This window comes from Podarcis pityusensis, assembly GCF_964106645.2.
Source record: "Podarcis pityusensis genome assembly, chromosome: 13".
NCBI classification, from domain to species: Eukaryota; Metazoa; Chordata; class Lepidosauria; order Squamata; family Lacertidae; genus Podarcis; species Podarcis pityusensis.
The window spans coordinates 50,020,446-50,043,037 of record NC_138038.1 but is presented as its reverse complement, the minus strand read 5'-3'; the positions used below and the strand labels follow the sequence as shown (position 1 = coordinate 50,043,037).

Here is a 22,592-nt window from a genome sequence, read left to right as displayed (position 1 = left end):
CCAAGAGAAGAAATGGCATCAAAAGAGGAGGATGGCTGTGTGTCTGGCCCTTTTACAGGGTCTCCTAGGGCCATGCCCATCTACCTGGTCACACGCAAAGGAAGGATGCTCCAGACCAGGTGTGACAGGAAGTCTTCCTGGCTGGAGTAACGTCCCCCTGTCTGTGTCCACTCTAGGGAAACAAGGAATGTTATACTTGACTGCTCCAATGGATTACGTCCCACAACAAATAGGTCACCACTTTTGCACTAACGCTGCTCCCGTGCTTTGAGCAGCAGTGCAGCACAGAGAAATTAAGCAGGTTTTCGAATAACACACCTCCACAGTGGGGTAACCCAGGACAAAGTTTCCCTTGCTAAACTTTGCATGCCAAGCCGCTCCTGAAACCGAAAAGGCAACTGTCTGTAAACTAACAATAAACGTCCCTAAAAATGGCAAAAAGTAGTTTCTTTCCCAGATAGGTGTTATCTTAAACAACAGCAAACACCGTAAGTAAGTTCACTTGTAATATATCAGTGGTTCAGTGCTCAATTCTTCTCTTCCCAAAGTAGATTTTATCTTGAACTTTTGCAAATGCAGTAATAAAGAGTCCACTTGTGATATACCACAAGTGGTTCAGTGCTCAGACGTCATTCCAGTAATCCAACGTTTCGTCACTAAAGAGTTTAGTCATCGAGCTTTGTAGTAAATAATATACAACAGAAGACAGTATGTGAATGACTTAAATCAGGGGTATATCTGTCCCCACCTGCATGTTTCCATCAGGAAAAGCATAGAAAGAGGACAACGTCCTTCAGTTTGTTTAACCTCCTCCTGCTCCTGAAGGCAGAGGAGCAGGGCCAGTTTTTAAAGTTGGCGGTCTCAGTAGCTCCCACCTCTTTTGGATTTCCTGCAGCTTCTACCCCCTGCTTAAACCTTTGTTCTGTCTTGCAGACGCAAAGACCCCGTTGGAGTCTCTACAAGTAAGTAAGACATTAAACTTTACATCCTTATTAGGGTTCCAGAGAAGGATCAATGCTTTTTTTTCTGACAGGTCCCCTGTGTCTTTAAGAGCCAAGGGGCAGGCAGACATTAAAACGGTGAAGCATTTCCCGCAACTCCTCCATGTTGGGAGAAAACACACCTGTTGAATTTCTGCCTGTCGTGCAGCTATTGAAGGAAAAGGTGGCACTCCTGCCACTATACCTGTGACCCAGGATGCACCAGGTGAATTGCAACTCCCCAATGAGGAACAGTTGCAGCATCTGGGACTTCTTAATATTCTTTTTGTTATTTCTTTCTTTTTCTTTCTCTATTTATTTCTTCCCCTCCCCCCGCTTTTCTGTGTTTCCATTGTACAGTGGTACCTCGGGTTAAGTACTTAATTCGTTCCGGAGGTCCGTACTTAACCTGAAACTGTTCTTAACCTGAAGCACCACTTTAGCTAATGGGGCCTCCTGCTGCTGCTGTGCTGCCGGAGCACTATTTCTGTTCTCATCCTGAAGTAAAGTTCTTAACCCGAGGTACTATTTCTGGGTTAGCGGAGTCTGTAACCTGAAGCGTATGTAACCCAAGGTACCACTGTTTCTAGATAAAAGTTTTGGTTTGGTTTAAAAAAGGGAAAAGATATTAAGTTTTTTATTTTCCTCCATAAACCTTAATAACATTTTTTTTTAAAAAAAGAGGAAAACCTGTTGTTTACTGCTGAGGAGGGCTTATCCACATCTTCTATTGCCCTGCTGCTCCCACACACACCAGGGAAAACTGCTCTTTAGTGCTTAATTGGAGCAAACAGCAATTCAGGTTTTCTCTGGATTGACGTTTGCTCTGATTTAGAGCGGAAGAGAGGGTTTTCCCTGGGAAAGGAGCAAAAAAAGGGGCAAAGCACGCGGACACGTACCTTGAAAGCGTGGGTGAAGCAGAAAACTGCTCAAAAAGATCACCTTCACTTTGCGAAAAGGAGCTCTGCCTACAGGCCAACCAAGGACTTGCAGGTAAAAGGAAGTTGCGTTGGGTTAAAGATGAGAGGATGTAGGTGTTAACCACGTTGGTTTTAATGCTTAGATCTCGAAGAAAGGAACGTGCCTGGCTGGATGCAGCCAGCAAGTGAAGACTGGGGGATCCTGCCAAAAGCCAAAAGCCCCATGCCAAAAGCCAGGCATCCATTAGAAAAGAAGAAGGCAGATGAAGACACCGATTCTGGAGCCAATTTTGAATTCCCCGTAAGTTTCAAATCACTTCTTCTTCTCTGGCGATCACCCGTAGCCGAGTAAGATTGTCTTCCATAAACACGGTTTTAACAATGAGTCCATAAGTGACTGTGGAGGCCAATTCTGGACCCACACATCATTCCACAGTGGGGACATTGGTTCCTGGGCGGGAGTTGATCACCGTGTGGATTTGCCAAGTGCGCCTTCTTCTTAGCGCATTTCTCCCTTGCGTCCTGAGTTCGAGTGTCTTCAAAGTCCATGACATCTTTGGTAAAGGCTGTTCTCCAACTGGAGCGATCGCAGGCCAGTGTTTCCCAGTTGTCGGTGTTTATACTACATTTTTTTAGATTTGCCTTGGGACAATCTTTAAACCTCTTTCGTTGACCACCAGCATTACGCTTTCCATTTTTAAGTTTGGAATAGAGCGGTCACTTTGGAAGACAATAATCAGGCATCCACACAACATGACCAGTCCAACGAAGTTGATGTTGAAGAATCATTGCTTCAACACTCATTCACTAGATCATCACCTTGTCGTGGTGAGTGGGCTTGCACGTTCCCATGACCCTTGTGAGCGAAGCCGTCGGGAATCTCATACTCCCAGCAGGGTCACCCAAGGCAGTAAGGTCAAAGGGAAGGAGCTAGACAAAGAATGATCCAAAAAGTTCAAATCCAGTATGCACACTCTGTCTCCATGGGCTTTTCATCCTTCTCCCTTATAGCTCTTTCCTTGCATTTCCAGAGTGGCTGGCGCAACCCGGTCAGATGGACGAATTACTATTGTTGTTGTTGTTGTTGTTGTTTATTTCCAGGAAATTGATGCAACGTACTCGCTTCTCAGCTTCCCCTGCTCCACATTCTTCTTGGAAGAAAGCGACAGACCCTCGGAGGAGCCAGTCCCATCCCAGATTCTGGAAACCCAAACCTTCACTGTGAAATGAAACAAGGTGGCCGTTTTTTAGAGCCCAAAAGGACAGGACAGTTCCCCAGTGGAGGTGTGAACCACGAAGCCCTGATCCACTGACAAAAAGCCTCTTTCACAAGTTCCACTGAAATGAATGGGGAGCCTTGCAGCCCAGCCCACGAATGTTTTCTGCTCCATTGAAATGAGTGGGTGTGGGACACGCACAGTTCAACCAGGTGAAGGAAATTCCACCTGGGTTGCTGTCTCAAGTTACTGGACCTCAGTGAGGAGAACCCCCATCTTACAGACAAAGGACTCTGACTTCCGTTCGTTTTTAAAAATAATTTTATAAGTTGTGTGTCCTTGTTGCTCAGCTTGACCCTTTTACATGATTTTGTACATTTTGTGGTATTTGTGCATTGTTATCTGCTGTTATTTTATTGATTATAGATTAGTAATTCCTTATTGTAATTGATAAGTGTGAACTGCTAGATTATCATTTGCTGATGTTTAATTTTACTGTTTAGTATTGAATCCTAATAGATTGTTGAGTATTGCTTTATTTGATATAGGTTGTTTATTCCAAAGTTATTGTGGCTTTTTATATAGGATCTGATTGTTACTATTAATTTTTTGATGTTTTATTATTATTATTATGTGTGTTGGAAGCTGCCCAGATGGCAACCCAGCCAGATGGGTGGGGTATAAATAATAAATTTATTATTATATTATTATTACCAGCACCTGTTCATGTCTGTGGGGCTTGCATGGTGGACGGTGCTCCCTTTTAATTATTCTGCCTCAAAACCAAAATGCCTTGGATTATGGGTCCAGATGGGATCAGTTTAGGGAACGAGAAACATTGTCAGGACTTGGGTATCTACTCCGACAGTGTGCTGGTATTTATGCCTTCCATATGCTCTGTAGGTAGTGTATGACACATAAGCCCATAAAACTAAAATAAGCGAACTGTTTTTCTTACATGTTCTACTTTTGAAAGAATCTGGGAGTCCCACATCCCTGCTGCAATAATTAAATCTGCACCTACGGAAGGAATGGGATATATAAAAACTGACCCTTCTCCTGTCATCGTTTCTCATGTCAGTGTGATGCTTAAAATGTGTTGTCAGCTTTCTTCTTCCCCCCCACCCCTCCCCCTCCCAATACAGTCATACCTTGGAAGTCGAACAGAATCCATTCAGGAAGTCCATTCGACTTCCAAAATGTTCAGAAACCAAAGCGCGGCTTCCGATTGGCTGCAAGAAGCTCCTGTGGCCAATTGGAAGCTGAGGAAGCCCGCTGGACGTTCAGCTTCCGAAAATCGTTTGAAAACCGGAACACTCACTTCCGGGTTTCAATTGTTCAGGAAGCTGATTTGTTCGGGGACCCAGGCATTTGAGATCCAAGGTACGACTGTACCTGTTTGGGCAATCTTTTTCCATAGGAAAGCCAGTTAATTAATGAACACCGTCGTCAATAAAACAAAAGGTATTCTGTGAGCTTCTTCAGCCCTCCGGCTGCCCCTTCGCAAAATCAAATCAGCTAAGAGCAGCACAGTTCACCTGCGACAACCCTCGAAGTTATTCACTGGCGCTCCCTGGCTGTGCCTCCAATGGCTCACTTTGGAATTTGCTCCCGCCAGCCGACAACTCACAGCGCATGAGCCACATGGTCCAGAGTCCAGGCAGACAAAAACAACCCGGATTCCCCCTTCGCAGCTGAGCTACTGGCAAGAGGGCCTCTATTACCTACAGATCCACACAACGCCCTCCTTGGACAAAATGGAGTACATAAACGCCCTGGTGCCATCGACATTGTTAAAGTGAGTACTGATTTATTTATCTATCCTACCTTCTCCAAGGAGCTCAAATGGGGGTGTACATCGTTCCCTCCCTCCTCATTTAATCCCCGCGAAAACAACCCTGCAAGGTAGGTTAGTCTGAGAGTCCAGCACTCTTAACTGCCACAGGCCAGTGGCATACCCTCCAACATTTCTCTGATGAAAATATGGTTGTCCAATTCAATAATAACAACTGTATTATTTATACCCCCACCCATCTGACTGGGTTGCCCCAGCCACTCTGGGCTGTTTCCAACATACTGTATTTTTCGCCCTATAGGACGCACCGGCCCATAGGACGCACCTAGTTTTGGAGGGGAGAAATAAAGGGGGGGAAATTATTTCCCCCTCCAGAGGAGCGGGGCTGGGGCGGGGGAAGTCCGAGTTTCCCCCGACCCCAGCCCACAGAACAGGAAGCTCTCCGCAAGCCTTGGGAGACCGTTGCGACTTCCCGCCGGGCTCCCACTGCTTGCAGATATCTGCCTGAAGCCCAAACCAGGTCGGGGAACAGCGGGAAGGCGCACTGCGCCTCCCCGCTGTCCCCCGAGCTTGCGGGGATGGCGGTGGGGAGAAGCGTGCTTCTCCCCGCCGCCAGCCTTCAAACCAGGTCGGGGGACAGCGGGATGGCGGCGTTTCGCCTCCCCGCTGTCCCCCAAGCTTGCGGGGCTAGCGGCAGGGAGAAGCTTCTGGGTGCCGGCAAGCTCTCCGCTAGCCGTGGGAGAGCTGCGTCTCCCACGGCTAGCAGATAGCTTCCTGAAGCCTGGAGAGCGAGAGGGGTCAGTGCGCACCGACCCCCCTCGCTCTCCAGGCTTCAGCGAAAGCCTGCATTCGCCCTATAGGACGCACACACATTTCCCCTTCATTTTTGGAGGGGAAAAATTGCGTCCTATAGGGCGAAAAATACGGTATATAAAAACATAATAAAACATTAAACTTTTTTTTTAAAAAAACTACCCTATACTGGGCTGCCTTCAGATGTCTTCTAAAGGTTGTATAGTTACTTATCTGCTTGGCTCGGGGGTCGCATAACTCCAGACCCTCCAGCATTTCTCCCATGAAAATAGGGGTGTCCCAAGGAAAAGCGGGGCATTCCGGGATCAAATAAAAAACCGGGATGGCTTCTGTAAATCCGAGATTGTCCCTAGAAAATAGGGACACTTGGAAAGGATGCATGGGGGAGGGCTGGATGGAGGTTTCTGGGTTTATACCTCGGGCATGCAGTGCTTCCTACCATCCTTTCCTCCTTCCTTACAATCCTTTAGCCAAACCCGTCTGCTAAGGTCTGAAGGATCTTTCGCCTTCTAACAGCAAACTCAGCTGGTGAGAGCAGATATAGCCAATATGGGGCCAATGGGAAACACGTGGGGGGAGATTGGAATGCTTGGGGGAACCGCAAGCTTTGTACGAGTACAAAACATCTTAGGAGGGGCCTAGAAGGGACCTAAGGTAAAGGTAAAAGACCCCTGGATGGTTAAGTCCAGTCGAATTTGACTATGGGGTTGCGCCGCTCATTTCGCTTTCAGGCCGAGGGAGCCGGCGTTTGTCCACAGACAGCTTTCCGGGTCATGTGACCAGCAGGACTAAACAGCTTCCGGCGCAACGGGACACCGTGACAGAAACCAGAGTGCACGAAAACGCAATTTATTTTCCCACCACAGAGGTCCCTATTTATCTACTTGCGCTGGTATGCTTTCGAACTACTAGGTTGGCAGGAGCTGGGACAGAGCAATGGGAGCTCACACTGTTGCGGGGATTCAAACTGCCATCCTTATGATCAGCAAGCCCAAGAGGCTCAGTGGCTTAGCGGGGACCTAAGATGACGACAGTCCGTTGCAGGGGGTTGGACTAAATGACTCTTGGACTCGCTTCCAACTCTACCATTTTATGAAAAATGCAGGTCACTGAGGACTCAGCAGGCTCAGTGGCCCCCAAACCCTGACTGAGAGGAGCAGAGAATTAGAGGTGAGGGAGAGAGAGAGGGAGGAAATGAATAAGACCACTCCACGCTGCAACATTTTGCTGCAGGTCTCCCATTAAACTCAAGCAAACAACGGTGTTGTCCACAGAACAAGAATGAGCAAAATTCCCTGATTCCCGGTATTTTATCTGACATTCTGCCCAATAAATAAGGGGTTTTGCTTTATTCAAAGAGATAGTTGTCCTGTGGGCTGGCGTCAGAGCCCAAATCCACTAGCACCTCCTTCGCCTCTTCCTCCTCTTGGAATTTGGACTTTGACATCAAAATTCCAGGGACCAGAAGAGACCATGATAAGCATTTCCACGTAGACCTAATAAATTGCGTCATGTCGTGTACTCTGGTTGCAAGCTGCGTAAGGGGCCAATAACAGCTGGATAGCTCAGCTGATTAGAGAGTGGCGCTGATAATGCCAAGGTTATAGGTCTGATCCCTCTGTATGGGGCAGCTGCATATTCCTGCATGATGATTCTCAGGGTCCCTTCCAACTTTAATAATAATAATAATAAATTTTATTTATACCCCGCCCTCCCGGGCCAGAGTCAGGCTCAGGGCAGGGCAGCTAACACCCAATAAAATCATAGTAAAAACATAATGGGGGGGGATTAAAATACAGGTTAAAATGCAATTTAAAATGCAGCTTCATTTTAAAGTAGCTGATAAATCAAGACCATAAGGGGAGGGAAACAGAAGGGTCAGACTGAGTCCAAACCAAAGGCCAGGCGGAACAGCTCTGTCTTGCAGGCCCTGCGGAAAGATGTCAAGTCCTGCAGGGCCCTAGTCTCTTGTGACAGAGCGTTCCACCAAGTCGGGGCCAGTACTGAAAAGGCCCTGGCCCTAGTTGAGACCAATCTAACCACCTTGCGACCAGGGACCTCCAAAGTGTTGTCATTTGTGAACCTTAAGGTCCTCCGCGGGGCATACCAGGAGAGGCGGTCCCGTAGGTACGTGGGTCCTAGGCCACATAGGGCTTTAAAGGGCAAAACCAGCACCTTAAACCTGATCCTGTACTCCACCGGGAGCCAGTGCAGTTGGTAAAACAATCCTACAGTTCTATAACCCTATGGATTAAGGAATTTGAATGCAGTAGATAGAGGCAGGATACACAGAGGGCCCTCCATACCAGTGTCATTGATGCAATCATAGTGCATAAGCGCGGCATTTCTCCTGGATCAGTCCACTTTATGAGTTTTATTTCACAGAATCATAGAGTTGGAAGGGACCCTGAGGGTCATCTAGCCCAACCCCAGCAATGCAGGAATCTTTTGCCCAATGTGGGGCTCAAAACCCACGACCCTAAGACTAAGAGACTCATGCTCCACCATCCGAGCTATCTCTTCAGTTCCAGGCTGATTCCCCAATTCTAAAAAAAAATCCTCCCCAAAATAGAGTCCTTTTTGTTGGGGATAATTCAGATGGAAATTCCCAGGTGTCAAAAAAGGTTATTTATGTTTGCCACTAGTGCAGCCCATGTTTTGTTAGCCCCAAAATGGAAAACGAGCGAGATCCCAACTAAAGAAGAATGGCAACTACAACTGGTGGTATATGCGCAGCTTGCAGACCTAACATATATAGGGCGAGTCTTTTAAAAGAGGCCCTGTGGAACATGTGTACTCTGTATTCACCCTGTAGAATAAGAGAACAAGAAGAACATACATTTAAAGAAGACTGGAAAATGCTTATTGAATATATGGGGGGGGGGATTGTGCATACTTGAAAAAGTTGGCAGCATTAAGATAAATTCAATAGTGTAAAGAAGTTTTGATGGATGTAATAATGGATTACTGAATGGTTTCGTTTATGTAAAATATGCAGGGATTTATGATATGTAAAATGGACCATGGAAAGAGAAGAAGGCAAGTCATTGACATTTTAAGGTTCTTTAAATGAATATTCTAAATTGTAAAACAGAAAATTTAATAAAAATTATACAGCGGTACCTCTGGTTAAGAACTTAATTCGTTCCGGAGGTCCGTTCTTAACCTGAAACTGTTCTTAACTTGAGGTACCACTTTAGCTAATGGGGCCTCCCACTGCCGCTGTGCCGCCGACACACGATTTCCGTTCTCATCCTGAAGCAAAGTTCTTAACCCGAAGTACTACTTCCGGGTTAACGGAGTCTGTAATCCAAAGGTGTTTGTAACGCGAGGTACCACTGTACACACACCAAAAAAAGTAAAGAAAACAGGCAGAAACAGCATTGGGTCGTGTATAACTGTCCTGATAACATCATGAGTGCAAATCATCACAACCGAAAGGGCACCTGGACGAACCCAGATCATTACCAAAAGTTCAGTTTCTCTGTTAGGGTGCTGATGTCCCCCCTGGACACTTTGCACATGCTCAGAGGCACGCTATGGCAGCCAGGTCGAGACCTTCTGAGCAACCTCTCTCTCTCTCTCTCTCTCTCTCTCTCTCTCTCTCTTTCTCACAGGTCAGTGTCGAGTGCGAGTTCAGAACTCACCCGCCGTGTTTGGGCTCCGAGTCCCCCAACCCAGAGGCCATTCCGGGTCTGTGACCACAAGCGCAACGTCCGCAAAGGTCTGACTGCAGGGACCTTGCAGGAGCTGTTGATCAAGGTGAGCACCCCTTCCCTCCCGCCAATTTTCCAGCCTCCACTTGGCTCCACACTTGGCTGGCAAGCCCTTGGGTAAAGCTACTCCTCTTCACCCTCCCTTTTATCATCTGCGAAATGGAAGCAGTGGCCGTGCTTTGTTTGACATGAAGGTCTCTGCTTGTGTGTTTTCTTGTTTCGCCAGGCAAGGGAGACCCTGCTGATCTCCAGCATCGTTTCCTTGGTGCTGGAAGAAGATGGCACCGTTGTGGAAACAGAGGAATTCTTTGACGTCCTAGACGATAACACGGCCTTGATGGCGCTGGAGAAAGGGCAGAAATGGAGCCACGCCAGGGTAAGCAAAAGGGTGTTGAATGGAAGGCCAGCGGAAAATTACAGGCTTCATTTCCATAAGAATTCTAAGGCTTCGTAAATAAAATGAATGTTCCTAAGTGCACAAGATAAATACATATAGGTAAGTACTGCATGTCTGAAAGAGTACAGGAGAGCAATCCTGAAGCCACTTTGACTCTTAATAATAATTTTATTCATTCATTCATTCATTCATTCCCCTCCCATCTGGCTGAGTTTCCCCAGCCACTCTGGGCGGCTCCCAACAGAATATTAAAAGCATGATGAAACATCAAACATTAAAAACTTCCCTAAACAGGACTGCCTTCAGATGTCTTCTAAAAGTCAGGTAGTTGTTTATTTCCTTGACATCTGATGGGAGGGCGTTCCACAGGGCGGGCGCCACTGAGAAGGCCCTCTGCCTGGTTCCCTGCAACCTCGCTTCTCGCAGGGAGGGAACCGCCAGAAGGCCCTCAGAGCTGGACCTCAGTGTCCGGGCTGAACGATGGGGGTGGAGATGCTCCTTCAGGTATACAGGGCCGTTTAGGGCTTTCAAGGTCAGCACCAACACTTTGAATTGTGCTTGGAAACATACTGGGAGCCAATGTAGGTCTTTCAGGACTGCTGTAATATGGTCTCGGCAGCCACTCCCAGTCACCAGTCTAGCTGCCGCATTCTGGATTAGTTGCAGTTTCTGGGTCACCTTCAAAGGTAGCCCCACGTAGAGCACATGGCAGTAGTCCAAGCGGGAGATAACCAGAGCATGCGGCACTCTGGCGAGACTCTCTCAGTCGGCGTACCAGATGGAGCTGGTAGACAGCTGCCCTGGACACAGAATTGACCTGCGCCTCCATGGACAGCGGTGAGTCCAACGATTCTATGATTCTGTCTGTGTTGTACAGGGCAGCAGCCGGTCCTATGCGCTCAGCGGGGAGAAACCGAGGAACAGCCGTGACATTGCCCGCATCACCTTTGACATCTACAAGCTCAACCCCCGCGATCTCTTTGGCAGCCTGAACATCTCGGCCACTTTCTACGGACTCTACTCCATGAGCTGCGACTTCAAGTGTCTGGGGCCCAAGAAGGTGCTAAGGTGGGTCTGGGAACCAGCTTCCCCCACATCTCCCCTGACAGACGGCCATCCAATCTCTGCTTAAAACCCTCCGAGGAAGGAGAGTCCACCACCTCACCTCCATTGTCAGAAAGTTCTTCCTGATGTTGAGTCAGAATCTCTTTCCTTGTAAGCTTGAAACCATGGATTCAGGTCTTACCCACCAGAGCAGGAGGAAACATTAGTCATTTAGTCGTGTCCGACTCTTCATGACCCCCTGGACCAGAGCACACCGGGCACTCCTATCTTCCACTGCCTCCCGCAGTTTGGTCAAACTCATGTTTGTGGCTTTGAGAACACTGTCCCACCATCTCATCCTCTGTTGTCCCCTTCTCCTTGTGCCCTCCATATTTCCCAACATCAGGGTCTTTTCCAAGGAGTCGAGTCTTCTCATGAGGTGGCCAAAGTATTGGAGCCTCAGCTTCAGGATCTGTCCTTCCAGTGAGCACTCAGGGCTGATTTCCTTCAGAATGGATAGGTTTGATCTTCTTGCAGTCCCTGGGACTCTCAAGAGTCTCCTCCAGCACCAGAATTCAAAAGCATCAATTCTAAGGCAATCAGCCTTCTTTATGGTCCAGCTCTCACTTCCATACATCACTACTGGGAAAACCATAGCTTTAACTATACAGACCTTTGTCTGCAAGGTGATGTCTCTGCTTTTTAAGGTTTGCCATTGCTTTTCTCGCAAGGAGCAGGCGTCTTTTAATTTGGTGGCTGCTGTCACCATCTGCAGTGATCATGGAGCCCAAGAAAGTAAAATCTCTCACTGCCTCCATTTTTGGGAGGGGATTAGCTCACAGTTGTGCAGCTTCTTTTGCAAAGGGGAAAAGCCCCTGTTTTTTTGAGGATCAGCTCAAAGTTGTTGAGCTTAGTTTGCAAAGGGTAAAAATCCTGCTTTTATGGGGTTCAACTCACAGTTCTGCAGCTTCTTTAGGAAAGGAAAGGGAGCCATTTCTACAGTTTCCAGACAGATAATCTAATCAGCCAGTCACATGTCGCTGGGGAAACAAACAGCCTCCATCTGCAGAACATTCAACAATGGAGGCCTGGGCAAGGGGGCAAGGGGCTGGAAAGGGAGCCAGCGATCGACCACACATTCGCTCCATAAGACGCACAGACATTTCCCCTTACTTTTTAGGAGGAAAAAACTGCATCTTATGGAGCGAAAAATACAGTAAATTCCATAAATAAAATAATAAAATTAAAATTGATTTTGTCTTCTGAGCCGCTCTGAGATCTACGGATGAAGGGTGGCATACAAATTTAATTAATTATAATAATGCAAAACAACAACCCAGCACTAATATAATTTGTTCCCCTTTCCTTTCCTCCCAAGGGAGATCTTGCGTGTGGCATCCACCGTCATGCATGGCATCGGGCACATTCTTCTTGGGGCATCCCACTACATCCGCCGGATCCTGGACGGAGGCGAGAACTGGCACTCGCATGCCCGCGTGAGCTACGAACGCTGAAAGCTGCCACCCTCCTCTTCCTCCCTCTCCTGAGACAAGATTCCTTCCCAGCACCTGCTCTTTCGGCTCCAAAGAAATCCCAGATCTCTGTTTCGGTTGGGGATGTTAATTAAAAAGGGTACAGTGGTACCTTGGTTCTCAAACTTAATGCGTTCCGGAAGTCTGTTCTAAAACCAAAGCGTGTTCCAAAACCAAGGCGCGCTTTTCCCATAGAAAGTAATGAAAAACAGATTCATCCATTCCAGACTTTTAAAAACAACCCCTAAAACAGCAATTTAACGTGAATTTTACTATCTAACCAGACCTTTGATCCATAAAACGAAAGCAAGAATCTATGTACTGCACTATAAAAGAAATAACAGTACAGTGGTACCTTGGGTTAAGTACTTAATTCATTCCAGAGGTCCATTCTTAACCTGAAACTGAAGCACCACTTTAGCTAATGGGGCCTCCCGCTGCTGCTGCGCCGCCGGAGCACGATTTCTGTTCTCATCCTGAAGCAAAGTTCTTAACCTGAAGCACTATTTCTGGGTTAGCAGAGTCTGTAACCTGAAGCGTATGTAACGTGAAGTGTATGTACAGGTACCACTGTACTGTAGGTGATAAAAATTTAAATTGTTTTTTTTTTCTTCTTACCTGCACTGATGATAGTCAGCTTTTATCCATATCCGCAGTCACACAATCAATCAATCAATCAATCAATCAGTAGCTGAACTGGATTCCACGCAGTCACAAAAACAAATGAACCGAAAAAGCCTCAGAAACAAAAACGCAAAATAGATAGCAAAAACAAAAGCGCCAAACTTCATCCGTTCCGGAAGTCTGTTTGACTTCTGAAATGTTCGGAAACCAAGGCGCAGCTTCTGATTGGTGCAGGCGCCCCAGAAACAATAGACAACAGCAGAATCAGACGTTCGGCTTCCGAAAAACGTTCAAAACCGGAACACTTACTTCCGGCTTTCTGGCGTTTGGGAACCAAGGCGTTTGAGAACCAAGGTACCACTGTATTTAATAACCAAACACACAGGAAACCTTGAACCAGACCTTCCTTTCGGCACAGAGGAGATGGTTGGGGAGGTGGCGAATAGCCGCCGTGTGGCAGGTTCTGCTAGCTTAACAGAGATGCAACATGAAGCAGGGATAAGAAAATCTGTTGCCTGCTAGATGTTGCGGGACTACAATTCCCATCATCCCTGAGCACCGTCTGGAGCCGGTGGAGAGTTCAGCATCCGGAAGACTCCTGGTTTGCCCATTGCTGGTTATTGTTATTATTTCTCCAGTGCTTCCCTCGCAAAACCGACCCAAAGCGACTCACGTGAGAGCTGGAACTGATTGCAGCAAACAAATGAATGAAAATCTTTTTTAAACAAATGCATTTACACAAAGAAAAGGTCTTAGAGAGGCTGAAAAGAGACCTTAGAAATCATAGAATTGGAAGTTGTAAGAAAAAACAAGGGTCATCTAGTCCAACCCCCTTTTGCCCAACATGGGGCTCAAACCCACGAACCTTATCTTGCATTACAAGGCTGGCATTTCATTGACGCTCAAAAGGGAAGGGCACGGCAGTGCCAAGAAAGAAATGACTCTCTTAATATATCTATTAAGCAAAACTTTATTGAGTTGTCCCCACAAATGTTTAAAAACAACAAAATGCATAACAACCAAAGATCCATTTGGGAGCAGACAAGAGGAGGAAAGTGCAAGAGTGGCGGCATTTCCCCTGCTCTGAACAATCCTCCGGGTTCTCTGTGGTTTGGGAGAGGCTCACAGCGCCCCCTAGAGGGCACCAGCCCTTTGTTTTCATTCAGCCCCGACCTCCCGCCAACTGCATCTTCCCGATTCAGTCCTCCAGGATCTCGGAGAACAGCTCCCGCCGTTTCTTCTTCGCCTTGTGGTGGCGCTCCCAGTCTTGGCGGCGCTTGAGGAAGTGGGTCAGGGAGAAGTTGCGGACCAGAAAGTGCCCAAAGGGGTCGTTCTGCAGTCGTGATTCATGCTCCGCTGGAAATTGGGGGGGGGGGGGGGAGAAGAAGAAGCCTTTAAGACCTAAAGAGCACAGTGCGGGGGGGATCTCCAGGGTTAGGGTTTCGTGAAAAGCCTAAAACCCTGAACCCTGCCTGGAAGTTGGGGGAGCAGGGGGGTGCCTAAACGGCCTCGGTCCAGTAGACCTGAAGGAGCGTCTCCTCCCCCATCCCGGACACTGGGGTCCAGCTCCGAGGGCCTTCTGGCGGTTCCCTCCCTGCGAGAAGCCAAGAACCAGGCAGAGGGCCTTCTTGGTGGTGGCGCCCGCCCTGTGGAACGCCCTCCCACCAGATGTCAAAGAGAAGAACAACTACCAGACTTTTCGAAGACATAGAAAGGCAGCCCTGTTTAGGGAAGCTTTTAATGCTTAACAGACCACTATATTTTAATACTCTGTTGGAAGCCGCCCAGAGTGGCTGGGGAAACCCAGCCAAATGGGCGGGGTATAAATAATAAATTCTGTTCTATTCTGTGTTGAGAAATGTATGGAATTCATTTCATTTCGTGTATTAGGCTTGTTAATCGTATGTCACCCGAAGGTATCTAAGCGATTCACAGCAAAGAAAAATATACAGTGGTACCTCGGGTTACATACGCTTCAGGTTACAGACTCCGCTAACCCAGAAATAGTGCTTCAGGTTACAGTGGATGCTCGGGTTGTGAACGTGATCTGTGCAGGACGCACGTTCGCAACCCGCAGCCTTCGCAACCCGCGTCTTCGCACGCATGGGTTGCGATTCGGCACTTCTGCGCATGCGCGACCACCGAAACCCAGAAGTAACCTGTTCCGGTACTTCTGGGTTTCGGCAGTCCGCAACCCGAAAAAACGCAACCTGAAGCGGCTGTATCCCAAGGTATGACTGTACACCCTTGTTCCCTGCACTGTCCGAAAAAGTAATTCTGCAAGTGTGGGTGGGTGTGAATGCAAGGAGAGGCTGGCACCCTTTGTACCGTGTGTCTCTGGGCCAGGATGCAGCCCTTTCAGGGGGCAGGGCAGGCAGGGAACAGGGAAGAACGAGGGATAGAGACAGCTTGAGGGAGGGGTTTAGAGAGAAATCGCCCACAGAGCAAACTGCAAAATTCACAGCTGCCCATGAATAAAGCTGTTGCATCTCACACGTTTTTCTTGTGGGAGAGGAGACAAGAGTCATACCCAATTCCTGCGCCATCTCTCGCTTGGCTGGCAGGGTGGCCCTGTTCCAAATGGCGTCCAGGACACGGCTCCCGTGCTTGCTGCAAGCCAGAGACACATAGCAGCCCTGGGGATATAAAGAGGGAGGAAGGAGAGAGAGAGAGAGAGAGAGAGAGAGAGAGAGAGAGAGAGAGAGAATGAACATAATACAGTGGTGCCCCGCAAGACGAATGCCTCGCAAGACGGAAAACCCGCTAGACGAAAGGGTTTTCCGTTTTTGAGTTGCTTCGCAGGACGAATTTCCCTATGGGCTTGCTTCGCAAGACGAAAATGTCTTGCGAGTCTTGAGATTTTTTTTTCGCTTTTCCCCCCCTTTATCTAATCCGCTAAGCCTTTAATAGCCTTTAATAGCCTTTTAGCAGCTAATCCGCTAAGCCTTTAAGCCTTTAATAGCCGCTAAACCGCTAATAGCGCTAATCCGTTAAGCCGCTAATAGGGTTGCTTCGCAAGACGAAAAAACCGCTAGACGAAGACTCTCGCGGAACGGATTAATTTCGTCTTGCGAGGCACCACTGTATACTATTTGAAGCCCAGGCAGCCTTTCGTGAGAACCATTCAACATCAGACCACTGTCTAATGCTGTCCTTCCTAGCTGAGAAGTATACCAGGCCTCTACAGGGTAAACTCTTCGTGGCCTTCATGGATCTGAAATCAGTGTTTGACTCCATCCCCAGATCCCAGCTATGGTCCGAATTAAATCTGATTTTGCAGGACAAATGACTCCTCTTTCTTATAAAAGCCCTGTACAATGGAACCAAACTGCAGGTCTGATGCGGTCGACAGGGACAGCTATCAAACAGCATTGAGATGACTAGGGGGGTGAGACAGGGATGCAATTTGGCCCCCACATTGTTTTGTCTATTCTTAAAAATATACAACGGGATAGACAGTAAGTCTAGTGTGTTGGTATGTATATGATTTGAGGGGCGGTTGTTTTTGTGTTTTCTCTTTGTTCCTTCTTTTTTTGTTTGTTACATTTTCTTTCTAGGTATATCAAACTTGCATATACCGTATTTTTCGCTCTATAAGACGCACCCGACCATAAGACACACCTAGTTTTTAGAGGAGGAAAACAAGCAAAAAAATCTCTCCATCTCTGCACAGTGTCTCTCCAGTGAAGCGGGAGGAGAAATGGAGCCCCTTCCATTTCTCCTCCCGCTTCGCTGAAGGGGCGCTGCGCAGCTTTCCCTCTCTGCGCAGCGCCATTCGCTCCATAAGACGCACACACACATTTCCCCTTATAATAATAATAATTTATTATTTATACCCCAGCCATCTGGCTGGGTTTCCCCAGCTACTCTGGGCGGCTTCCAACAAAACCCAAAAATACAATAACATATTAAACATTAAATTTTAGGAGGGACATTACTTTTTAGGAGGGAAAAAGTGTGTCTTATGGAGCGAAAAATACGGTAATTTTTGTATACATGTTGGAAATTATATTATAGTAAGTCCTGTAATGTAATATGACAACGTTTAAAGGTAAAGGTAAAGGTACCCCTGCCCGTACGGGCCAGTCGTGTCTGACTCTAAGGTTGTGCGCCCATCTCACTTAAGAGGCCGGGGGCCAGCGCTATCCGGAGACACTTCTGGGTCACGTGGCCAGCGTGACGAAGCTGCTCTGGCAAGCCAGCACCAGCGCAGCACACGGAAACGCTATAAAGCGGTAACTATTTATCTACTTGCACTTAAGGGTGCTTTCGAACTGCTAGGTGGGCAGGAGCTGGGACCGAAAGACGGGAGCTCACCCCGCCGCGGGGATTCGAACCGCCGACCATGCGATCGACAAGTCCTAGGCACTGAGGTTTTACCCACAGCGCCACCCGCGTCCCATGACAACGTTTACCGATGTAATATAAGAATGCTGACAAATGAATAAAATGCAAATTCCAAAAAACCAAAAAATCCTCAGCTGATGGGGCCCTTTCTTCCAGCTCCATAAATTTCTACCACAGCCCTGCCTATAGGTTAGCGCCCAAGACGATGAAGAGCTTTGCCCAGCCTGAAAGCAAGCGACATTCCTCAGCAAGGAATTCGGCCCTCGGGATCAGCCCGCCCAGTGCTCACCTTGAGCCGACGCAGAACCTTGCGCCTCTGTTTCTCGGGGACGGAGGGGCTGGCCAGGAGGGCGTCGAAGACGTGGCTGCCTGCTGGGTCACGGGCCAGGGTGACCAGATCCTCGGGGGTCATGGCAGCGAGGCTGCGCAGAACAGCAGAGGGGTCCGTGAAGTGGAGAAGGTCCTGGAGCATCAGGGAGCCGTGGTAGGAGATGGAACTCAAGGGGCGGGGCGGGCCGGCCTAGCGGGGAAGAGAAGAGCGAGATTAGGCGCCACAAAGAGGAGTCAAACCCCATAGGAACGTGAAAAGAGGCTGCTGGGTCAGGCCAATAATAATAATAATAATAATAATAATAATAATAATTTATTATTTATACCCCGCCCGTCTGGCTGGGTTTCCCCAGCCACTCTGGGCGGCTTCCAACGAAACACTAAAATACAATAACCTATTAAACATTAACAGCTTCCCTAAACAGGGCTGCCTTCAGATGTCATCTAAAAGTCTGGTAGTTGTTTATTTCTTTGACATCTGGTGGGAGGGCGTTCCACAGGGCGGGTGCCACCACCGAGAAGACCCTCTGCCTGGTTCCCTGTAACTTGGCTTCTCGCAGTGAGGGAACCGCCAGAAGGCCCTCAGCGCTGGACCTCAATGGCCCACCTAGGCCAGCATCCTGTTCCCACCGGGGGGTGGGGGGAGAGAAAAAAATACCAATTTAAAATACAGGTTAAAATGCCAATTAAAATGCAGCCTCATTTTAAAGTAGCTGATAAATCAAGACCATAAGGGGAGGGAAGACATAAGGGTCAGACGGAGTCCAAACCAAAGGCCAGGCGGAACAGCTCTGTCTTGCAGGCCCTGCGGAAAGATGTCAAGTCCCGTAGGGCCCTAGTCTCTTGTGACAGAGCATTCCACCATATCGGGGCCAGAGCTGAAAAGGCCCTGGCCCTAGTTGAAACCAATCTAACCTCCTTGAGGCTCGGGACCTCCAAAGTGTTGTCATTTGTGGACCTTAAGGCCCTCCGCGGGGCATACCAGGAGAGGCGGTCCCGTAGGTACGTGGGTCCTAGGCCACATAGGGCTTTAAAGGTCAAAACCCGCACCTTCAACCTGACCCTGTACTCCACCGGGAGCCAGTGCAGTTGGTAAAGCACTGGGTGAATGTGATCCCACGGCGAGGACCCCATAAGGAGTCTTGCCGCAGCATTCTGCACCCGCTGGAGTTTCTGGGTCAGCTTCAAGGGCAGCCCCGCGTAGAGCGAATTACAGTAGCCAAGCCTGGAGGTGACCGTCGCGTGGATCACTGTGGCCAGATCAGGGCTGTAGATCTCCTTTTCCCCACCTGTTGCTGAGACGGATCCTCTTCTTCCTCTTGCGGGGTGTTCTCCTCGTCGTCGTCCTCGCCATAATACACCTCGTAGGCCAGGACGGAAGCAATGAGGGGGACGCAGGCCGTCTGGCGGGCCGGGGGCTCCCAGCAGTGGAAGGCCTGATGCGGGATGTGAAACACAAGAGCAGTCAAGTACAACATTTCTAGAGTGAACATGTTTACACATGGGGAGGAATGTTTGTGCAGCCAGCAGGTAAACTTCCTGTTTCCTTCTGGGCTGGGACAGACTTCCTCTGCATGTGACTAGAGGTGGGCGTGGCCTCACCTGTGCAGGTAACGACAAAAGCACAGGGCAGGGCAGCCATCTCTCTCTCTTTGACTACATGCATCGAAGAAGCAACATCTGCTTAGCCAAAGATGCTCTTCCAGCCAAGAGAGGACAAAGGGAGTGTCTTCTTATGAGATAGTTTCCAAGTGTGTGTTACTTTTCTAAGCTAAGTCTGCCTTCTGGGATCCGATTGTGAACAGAATGAGAGTAAACTCTTTTTATACTTTTATAGAAGACTGCCGTGTCTTATTATGAGAGAATAAGGGGGAAATACCAGAACAGTTATTATAGTGGTTTTGGGGAGCCTGAGCAAATGCATCCGCTGAGTTTAAAAAAAGGGAATGTTACTCTGCTAAAATTGTGAACTTGTTAACACAAGTTGGAAAGGCGATAATCGAACAATATATCCTCTCCTGCATCCCTGAACATTCCCACACCTGAGAGGAGCAGAGGAGGAAACAGCGGTCATATCAGACTCAGCAAGAAGATGCGGGTTTCGGACGGAGGGGAGGAGGGAGGGTTCTTACCTCCATGAGGAGTTGCAGCACCTCCTGCTGGTGGGAACCGTGTTTTCTGCAGGCTCCCAGAAGCGCTGTGATCAGCCCCAAGTGCTCACAGGCCAAGATCTCTTCCACGCCGGGGCCCAGCTCCTCAAGGATTTTTCCCAGCTGGAAGAGAGATGGGGCAGGAAGAGGCAGGCATCCTCAGTGAGGGGATAGCAGAAGCATTTCCAAGAAACGGTAGCAATGTTTGGGGCTTCAGAGGGAAGGCGAGAAACAAGAGACTAAATTGAAGCATAGAAAAATGGCGCCAAGGAAGTTGATACAGTGGTATCTTGGTTCTCAAACGCGGAAAACCCTGAAGTGTTCCGGTTTTCAAACATTCAGAAGCTGCGCCTTGGTTTTCGAACATTTCGGAAGTCAAATGGACTCCTGGAACCGATTAGGTTTGGCGCTTTTGTTTTAATTTTTATCATCTACGATACTGTCTTATTTATTTTATAGTACGGTACATTGATTATCGCTTTCATTTTAGGACTCAGTGGTCTCGTTAGATGGTAAAGCTCATGTTAAATTGCTGTTTTAGGGGTTGTTTTTAAAAGTCTGGAACGGATCGATCCGTTTTGCATTACTTTCTATGGGAAAGTGCACCTTGGTTTTGGAACGCTTTGGTTTGGGAACGGACTTCCAGAATGGATTAAGTTTGAGAACCAAGGTACCACTGTAATAATAATAATAGTAATAGTAATAATAATAATAATAATAATAATAATAATTTATTTATACCCTGACCATCTGGCTGGGTTTCCCCAGCCACTCTGGGCGGCTTCCAACAAAACACTAAAATACAATAACCTATTAAACATTAAAAGCTTCCCTAAACAGGGCTGCCTTCAGATGTCTTCACTGCGAGAAGCCAAGGTAGAGGGAACCAGGCAGAGGGCCTTCGCAGTGGTGGCACCCGCCCTGTGGAACGCCCTCCCACCAGATGTCAAAGAGAAGAACTACCAGACTTTTAGAAGACATCTGAAGGCAGGCCTCTTTAGGGAAGCTTTTAATGTTTAACAGACCACTGTATTTTAATACTTTGTTGGAAGCCGCCCAGAGGGAAACCCAACCAGATAGGCGGGGTATAAATAAATTATTATTATTATTATTGTTATTATTATTAAACTAGATGGACCTTTGGCCTGATCCAGGAGCTAGACTTTTCTGGTATTGCGTTCTACTCATCTAGGCCAGGGATGGACAACCTTTGGCCATGTTCAACTACAACCCCTATCATTCCTGGCGGAGCCAACGGAAGTGAATCTGGCCATGTTTCTGATACAGGCCTTCATCTACAGGTTTCATTGGGGCAATCCGCCTAGTAATCTGGGTTAGAGTCAATATACAAGAGCACTTTCCCAACAGAAATCGCAGAATTGTAGTGTTGGAAGGCACACCCAAGGGTCATCTAGTCCAACCCGCTGCAAAGTAAACTCAGGAATCCCTGGCAGGCAGCTCTGCTGTAAAACCTCCAAGGAAAAGGAGTCCAATGAGGGAGATTGGGAACCTGAGGGCTGGCAGTTGTAGACTGCCTTCTCCCCAATGCCTTTTGCATAAGCGAGATGTGTTTTTCTTTCAGAGGCTGACCACCCTTCCCCTCCCAACTTCCCAGTTTTTAATCTTCCTTTCTCATCCAGTTTCAGCATCGTCGCAATTCCTCTCAACGACGTCAAGAGGGATTTGAAGCCAACTAATTTAATGCATAGGGACGCGGGTGGCGCTGTGGGTTAAACCAGAGCCTAGGACTTGCCGATCAGAAGGTCGGCGGTTTGAATCCCCACGACGGGGTGAGCTCCCGTTGCTCGGTCCCTGCTCCTGCCAACCTAGCAGTTCAAAAGCACGTCAAAGTGCAAGTAGACCTCCGGCGGGAAGGTAAACGGTGTTTCCGTGCGCTGCTCTGGTTCGCCAGTAGCGGCTTAGTCATGCTGGCCACATGACCCGGAAGCTGTACGCCGGCTCCCTCGGCCAATAAAGCGAGATGAGTAACCCCAGAGTCGGCCAAGACTGGACCTAATGGTCAGGGGTCCCTTTACCTTTACCTTACGTGGGGCTGCCTTTGAAGGTGATCTGGAAACTGCAACTAATCCAGATTGCGGCAGCTAGACTGGTGGCTGGGAGCGGCTGCCAAGACCATACATTTGCTCCTGGTACGTTTCCAAGCATTTAAGTGTTGGTGCTGACCTTTAAAGCCCTAAGTGGCCTCAGCCCAGCATACCTGATTCCTGCGACAGCGCAGAAATACATGTGTCTTTTGCTGTGCACCAGTTGGCTGGCCCGATGGGAGACGTCTGTCGCCAACCCGGTGCCCAGAAATCTCCACGTAGCCACGACTGGACCTGTGCCAGTAGCAAAATGTGCCCAGGGGATTTCAAACCCTGACTAGTAGCCATGGTTAAGCCTTCTTCTCCGATCCTCCTTTCAAGTTCCGTAGTTTAACTAGGTGGGGTGTGAAGAAGTCCTCTCTTTTGCCTGTCCAGAATTCTCCCAATATTCAGCTTTGTTATTCATGGCCTAGGACCCTCATACCTATGGGACCGCCTCTCCCGGTATGCCCCGCGGAGGACCTTAAGGTCCATAAATAGCAACACCCTAGAGGTCCCGGGCCCTAAGGAAGTCAGATTAGCTTCAACCAGAGCCAGGGCCTTTTCAACACTGGCTCCGGCCTGGTGGAACGCTCTGCCTCATGAGACCAGGGCCCTGCAGGATCTGATTTCTTTTCGCAGG

The 22,592-nt window shown here is 48.2% G+C and overlaps 3 protein-coding genes across 15 annotated transcripts in view; 2 read left to right on the top strand and 1 right to left on the bottom strand.

Annotated features, from left to right (window-relative positions):
• LOC308462214 (immunoglobulin superfamily member 1-like) overlaps positions 1-3,824 on the top strand; it is a 119,922-nt gene extending 116,098 nt beyond the window's left edge. For 8 of the 13 annotated variants that reach the window (XM_080979701.1, XM_080979703.1, XM_080979702.1 and 5 more), the window contains 3 exons: positions 934-962; positions 2,044-2,201; positions 3,002-3,824. In XM_080979701.1, the coding sequence (XP_080835827.1) occupies positions 934-962; positions 2,044-2,201; positions 3,002-3,130 (316 nt within the window). In that variant the 3' untranslated portion in view covers positions 3,131-3,824. Of the gene's footprint in view, positions 1-933; positions 963-2,043; positions 2,202-3,001 lie in introns of those variants that run through there. The other 5 variants (XR_013979069.1, XR_013979070.1, XR_013979071.1 and 2 more) reach the window with 2 other exon arrangements.
• A 907-nt stretch (positions 3,825-4,731) lies between these two features.
• CIDEB (cell death inducing DFFA like effector b) lies at positions 4,732-12,544 on the top strand. Its single transcript, XM_080980020.1, has 5 exons — positions 4,732-4,915; positions 9,343-9,487; positions 9,668-9,817; positions 10,716-10,906; positions 12,261-12,544. The coding sequence occupies exons 1-5, from the start codon at positions 4,875-4,877 to the stop codon at positions 12,394-12,396; spliced, it is 663 nt and encodes a 220-aa protein (XP_080836146.1). The 5' UTR covers positions 4,732-4,874; the 3' UTR covers positions 12,397-12,544.
• A 1,444-nt stretch (positions 12,545-13,988) lies between these two features.
• NOP9 (NOP9 nucleolar protein) overlaps positions 13,989-22,592 on the bottom strand; it is a 28,128-nt gene continuing 19,524 nt past the window's right edge. Inside the window, exons 7-11 of the mRNA XM_080979670.1 lie at positions 19,848-19,988; positions 19,005-19,151; positions 17,675-17,905; positions 15,569-15,674; positions 13,989-14,394 (exon numbers count right to left, since the gene is read on the bottom strand). Of these exons, the coding sequence (XP_080835796.1) occupies positions 14,237-14,394; positions 15,569-15,674; positions 17,675-17,905; positions 19,005-19,151; positions 19,848-19,988 (783 nt within the window). The 3' untranslated portion in view covers positions 13,989-14,236. The remainder of the gene's footprint in view (positions 14,395-15,568; positions 15,675-17,674; positions 17,906-19,004; positions 19,152-19,847; positions 19,989-22,592) is intronic.

Bases quoted from the DNA above. Each gene is read 5' to 3' on its own strand.
- CIDEB (XM_080980020.1), top strand. From the start codon at position 4,875: ATGGAGTACATAAACGCCCTGGTGCCATCGACATTGTTAAA. The intron at 9,488-9,667 runs GTGAGCACCCCT...TTGTTTCGCCAG, and splicing joins TGCAGGAGCTGTTGATCAAG to GCAAGGGAGACCCTGCTGAT. The intron at 9,818-10,715 runs GTAAGCAAAAGG...TGTGTTGTACAG, and splicing joins AGAAATGGAGCCACGCCAGG to GGCAGCAGCCGGTCCTATGC.